General features: G+C 28.6%; 1 protein-coding gene across 1 annotated transcript; it reads left to right on the top strand.

Moving 5' to 3' along the window:
- Window positions 1-349: 349 nt before the first annotated feature.
- LOC129963780 (60S ribosomal protein L10a-2-like) lies at window positions 350-4,428 on the top strand. Its single transcript, XM_056078334.1, has 5 exons — window positions 350-470; window positions 638-793; window positions 1,368-1,516; window positions 2,978-3,150; window positions 4,221-4,428. The coding sequence occupies exons 1-5, from the start codon at window positions 466-468 to the stop codon at window positions 4,389-4,391; spliced, it is 654 nt and encodes a 217-aa protein (XP_055934309.1). The 5' UTR covers window positions 350-465; the 3' UTR covers window positions 4,392-4,428.
- The last annotated feature ends 1,087 nt before the right edge of the window (window positions 4,429-5,515 follow it).

Raw genomic sequence — 5,515 nt, 5'->3', positions numbered from 1 at the left:
TTCTCCGTTGCCATAAAATGAAACTTATGTAATTTTAAAAGATATTGAAAGGCTAATCATATAGCTGAAAATGATGAACATATATCAATGTCAAATCTGATTTTCTCATTGAATATTAGTAAGATAAAATTGCCTTTTATTTGAAATTACTACTGTTTTTCTCATTATAAGATAAATTTTAAATTATCATCATCATCATTTTGAATACATTGATATTACTTGTAAATACTTATTTCAACTAAATAGTTTTAATAAATGCTGCATTAGTAAAATAAAGAGATTTTTGCATTCATCTTTTAAATCTTCTAAAATTCTTATTAAAAATATATTTGAAAAACCTGCTTCGAACTTAACTGCAATAGTGAACTGCTTCTTGCCATCTCAACTCTCATTTCTATCATTTGAGAGTTGGGGAGTTGTATGTTGAAGTTTGGTGAATCTGTGTAAAATTTTTCATCAAGAAATATGAGGTGATGAATCTGTTTCAATCCTAATTTTAAATATTTTTGTTTGCATATTTTTATGTTATTGAAAATAGATTAATATGTGATCTTTTTATTTTGATAATTATTTTTTTTAATAATGTTATATTTGATCTTCCGTTAAAATTATATAACACGTGTCCTTTAACTTACAGTTCCAAAGTGAGCAGAGATACACTCTATGATACGGTGAACACCTTGCTTGAAAATTCGAATAAGAAACCGAGGAAGTTTTTAGAAACTGTAGAACTTCAAATTGCTTTGAAGAATTATGACCCACAGAAAGACAAACGTTTCTCCGGCACAGTCAAGTATGACGAATTTTATTTTATACCTGGTTGAAATAGTTCCTGCTGTTAATACGGTTAATGGTTGAAAAGACGAATTGCTTTAAGATACATATTATATAGAAATTATTCTCGTAATATTCTTAAAATTCAGCATGAGCTATTTCTTCAGGGAGCCAAAATTTTAATTTGGCGGACCTCAACCCAGGGTCTTAAAACAACTGGGAAGGTAAATGAATTTTGTAATTCATTACCGCTAGTATTAACAGCATTTAACGTTGGTCGGTAAGTATGAATCGTAAGTACAATAAAAAAAATCTCGATTTTATTCATAGTTAACACAGTGAATTTCTGTTTCAAATATATCGTAAAGTAGCTTTTAAGTCTTCAACAGACATGATGGTACTTATAAAAGTAATTTTTTGATTGCATTCGATGTATAATTGTGTATTGAGAAATATCGTAAAGTAACTCATAAGCATTTAATACAGTGTTATCAAAAAGAATGTATATTTTCCACTAAAATTGAATTAGCTTTTAATTTGCATTGTTCTGTCAAGTTTAAAATCATTTGGTTTATTAAATTCAATTATTTTAGGCTAAAGAATATCCCTCGTCCTAAATTCACTGTATGTGTTCTTGGAGATCAACAACATTGTGATGAAGCTAAAGCTAACAATGTTGCATGTATGGATGCTGAAGCCTTGAAAAAGCTGAACAAGAATAAAAAGCTTGTTAAGAAATTAGGTATGCATTTCATTTAATTGCTTCTGGTTTAAAGTTCGTAAAATCACACCGAACCCTCCTGTTAGTGCTATTATGTACTTGCAGGTTCCTTAAGGTGTGTAAAAGTAAATTATTCGAGTTGCTTTCTGAGGAAGTTATTTCTGAAAAAAAGAAAGAACTTGAATAGACAATTATTAGTTTCTCTTTTCCTTTCTTGTGTGATTTGATTTACAGTTTGAATGGGCATGGATCTTGAAATTTTAGTATATTTATTAAGATTGGATGCATTTATAATTTTAGTTAGCTTCAAAATTTTTATTCATTTATGTGTTTGTTTTAAAAAAATTCTGATAATTCTATTCACTTTCTTAAGTAGTTAAGTTTGGATGAAATTATAGAATGTAAAATTTAAAGATGGCGATTTGTAATTTGTTTGTAAAGTAATTTCTCGATTAATCACCTCATTTTAAATTCAATTTTGCTGTGGTTAATAAAAAGTGGTCTTTGTACAACTGTCTTACAAATAAGATACTATGTATTAATGTGTTGAGTAAATCTATTAATGTATTAAACAATTATTGGTAATATAGGAGAGTCCAGTACAATTTGTTTGCTAAGCATACAAAGTTCTCTTAATATTGGGGTGATTATAAGAAGTAGCATAAGGTATCAATTTTGAATATGGCTGCTATCAGATGGTAGTTAGAGAAATGGCTCATAAAAAATATGAACTGGACATAAATCATGTAAAATTATTAATAGAAATTTTATGACAGTCTTTCCTGCTTAAAAAATTTTGATAATAGAAATCATCATTAAAGATTATCTAATTATTAGGATAAATCTTTTTATTTCAAGATTAATAAGGAAAATTTTATCTAAAATTTTAAAAATTAGAAAAGTTTTAAAAGTGGAGGAAGAAATTGTTAACTTTAGAAAAAAATAACTTCATTAACCTTTTTTCTCCTGGTATTCCTTCTCTGTGTAAACTCGGTAATGTAAAGTTTTAATGTTAATCTAAAATCCATTTTCTATTTGTCTCTTACCCGAATTGTAGGCATATTCTCGATTAAATAATCATCTTTTCATGCCAATGTAGTGACTATTTTCACTCGTTCAAATGCATAGTTCTGTTATGTCCCAACGTTATTGAAAATAAAAGTTGCATGTTATTCGGCTCTCTGCCTTGTACCTAATTCTCTTGTCTTACCTAATTATATTTAAGAACCTTATATGTATCTTCTAATTTTAATTTGCTTTATGAGATATATTTATTAAAGTATTTTTTTACCTTGCACTCTTCCCTCCAACTCATTTTTTTAATGTGTCTGGGTCCAAATTGTGCTATATTAACAGATAGTTTTTATTATGTTGGATGTGCTAATAATGCAGCATCTTCTTGCTAACTATCATACAGTATATTTGCCAATAAGTGTATATTGCTATTTTATATTTTTAATTTGTCAAAATAATTTTTTTTAGCCAAGAAGTATGATGCTTTCCTTGCCTCAGAATCTTTAATTAAACAAATCCCTAGGCTATTAGGTCCTGGTCTGAACAAGGCTGGCAAGTTTCCATCTCTGCTCACTCATAATGAGTCTATGATGGCCAAGATTGATGAAGTTAAGGCTACTATTAAGTTCCAGATGAAAAAAGTGAGAATACTTTTGAGTTTTATTAATATTAGTATTTGAAGTATTATTCTTAGTTTAAAATTATCTGGTGTGAATGATTGGAAGGTGAAATTCAAAGAATATTTGGCAAAAGGTACTAGTATAACTAGTTTCCTTGAAACTTTTTTCTGAATGTGACTATTGAGATCATATTTCACTTACATGTAAATTTAGAAGTTTGAATTATAACTTTGGTATTTTTAGAGTAATCAGATGCATGGAAAATGCAAATGCGATCAGATATGCAATCAAAACTCTTAAGTAATTTGATGTAGAAAATTTCTTATATTAAAATTTAAATTCATTTTTTTAAATCTTTCCTTCTGTTGATCCAAATGGAGGTTAATTGCAAAATATTATTTAAGAGTAGTTGGTTTTGGATAAAATTGTGTTCCGAGTATTCAATAGTAGTTTGTGCATTAGTATCTAGTTGTATTTACTGTAATAGTATCTTGCAGTGGCTATGGTAAGAGTTTTGAACTTATTAATTGCAGGATTGACAGTTGTCTTTAATGTTTGAATAGGGCAAATGTAAGGTTTTTAAAATAGGACTTAACAGAAGTACAAGTAACAAGAATAGAATTACAGTAAAAAATTAAAATTGGTTACTGTTAATCATGGCATTAAGTTACACATTTGATTCTCAGTTAATAAGTTATCAAAAGCATTTGAATTGTTTCAGAAAATGGAGCAGATAAACTTTAAATTCAGTTTGATGTTAAATATAACAAATACAAAATGGTGATTAAAGAAATACTTAATCTGTGCGTACTCTATGATGTTTTATGTTGCATGTATTAGCTGATTTATAAAATGCTGAATAAAAGATTTTTCTGAGAGTACATTTCAAAAATATGAATTGCAATTTTAAAATCTTTGAATCCTCCTTTATTCCTAGAATAGACAAAATTGTTATTCTAGTTATTCCGGGAGGTATAATAAGTGCCATTGCACGAGTTCCTCATCTACTAATAACTGAGGAATATTTTTCATGGCTAACACTCAATTTATTTGTTTATTGATTGCTTATAATACTGTTTTCTTTTGTACAGGTTTTGTGCTTGGCTGTAGCTGTTGGCCATGTTAAAATGAGTCAGGATGAATTAGCACAGAATTTGAATTTGTCCATCAATTTCTTAGTTTCTCTTCTGAAGAAAAATTGGCAAAACATCAGGTCTCTACATGTTAAAAGTACTATGGGACCTTCTCTGCGACTGTATTAATGGAATGTGTTGATTTAAAATAAATTGAAGAATGTTATATATGTTTTTCTTTTATTGCAGCATATATAAGGTGCGTAGCATCATCAAAAGTACTTAAAATTTGAAAACCATTTTTAAACACCTTAAGAGTGCTTAATTTTCAGAAAAGGTCCTTAAAAAAGGGCTTGATTTTTTCATGAAGACGGAGAAGGTATTTTGTTTCTCGAGATAAAATATGATAATTCACAATCATGGTCGTGAAGGTTTGTTTACTGGATGTATAAAAAAAAAGAAACCAGCAAAGGTGAAGAAATATTCCAAGGGTTCCAGCACATCTTAAGATAACGTTTCTGCTCTTTCACCTTTTTTTCCTTCCATAATTTGCATTGCTGTTTATATACTGGAATAGTTAGTTATATGGAAGGGGCAGTAAAGAATGCGTGCTATGGCATACTTATTGTGAATCGAAAAGCATTTTAATTTTTAATGCTTTACGTGTTGAATTTATTTAAGCTATGTCTGGTAAGCATATATTTTAAAGTTTTATTTTTGTAAAGAAGAATATGTGGTATGGTCCGATCAACGGAACATGAAAATAACAGGGTGAATTTGATACGCCAGAACGATATTTCGAACTGCTTTAAAAATACTACTATATACAATCACTATTCTCATATAAATTTATATTGAATTATAATTGCGGTATGAATTTACATTAGTCGATCGCGTAAAATACAGTATGATGGTATTTTAACTTGAAAACCTTAAATTTTCAATGATCGTGATATCTCGCGGTATTTTTTGTATGTCCCCATCTATTTGAACATTTTTATTTGTTGGACTAATCTGTTTTGGTACAGAAAGAAAAAAAAAAAAATGGATCTGTTAGTTTCTTCAAAAAGAGGGGGTTAAATTTTTTTTCAGGATTTAGATTATCATTTTACTAGCCGCCTATGGCGACCAGCCAGTTCGTCAATCTTAATGTTCGTTAAAATTTTAATAATTAAATATTTTAAGCAATTCCTAATTTAATAGCTTCATCAAATTTTATTAGTCATATAATTCACTCGTAGCATTATAAAGGCCTTCAGTCATAACGTAATATGCATCTCTAATTTTCTGTTAACTCTCGTAGAATTTATGCT

Source organism: Argiope bruennichi, chromosome 3 (assembly GCF_947563725.1).
Source record: "Argiope bruennichi chromosome 3, qqArgBrue1.1, whole genome shotgun sequence".
Lineage (NCBI taxonomy): Eukaryota > Metazoa > Arthropoda > Arachnida > Araneae > Araneidae > Argiope > Argiope bruennichi.
Note: the sequence above shows the minus strand (reverse complement) of the source record. Positions and strands in the feature narration are given on the sequence as shown.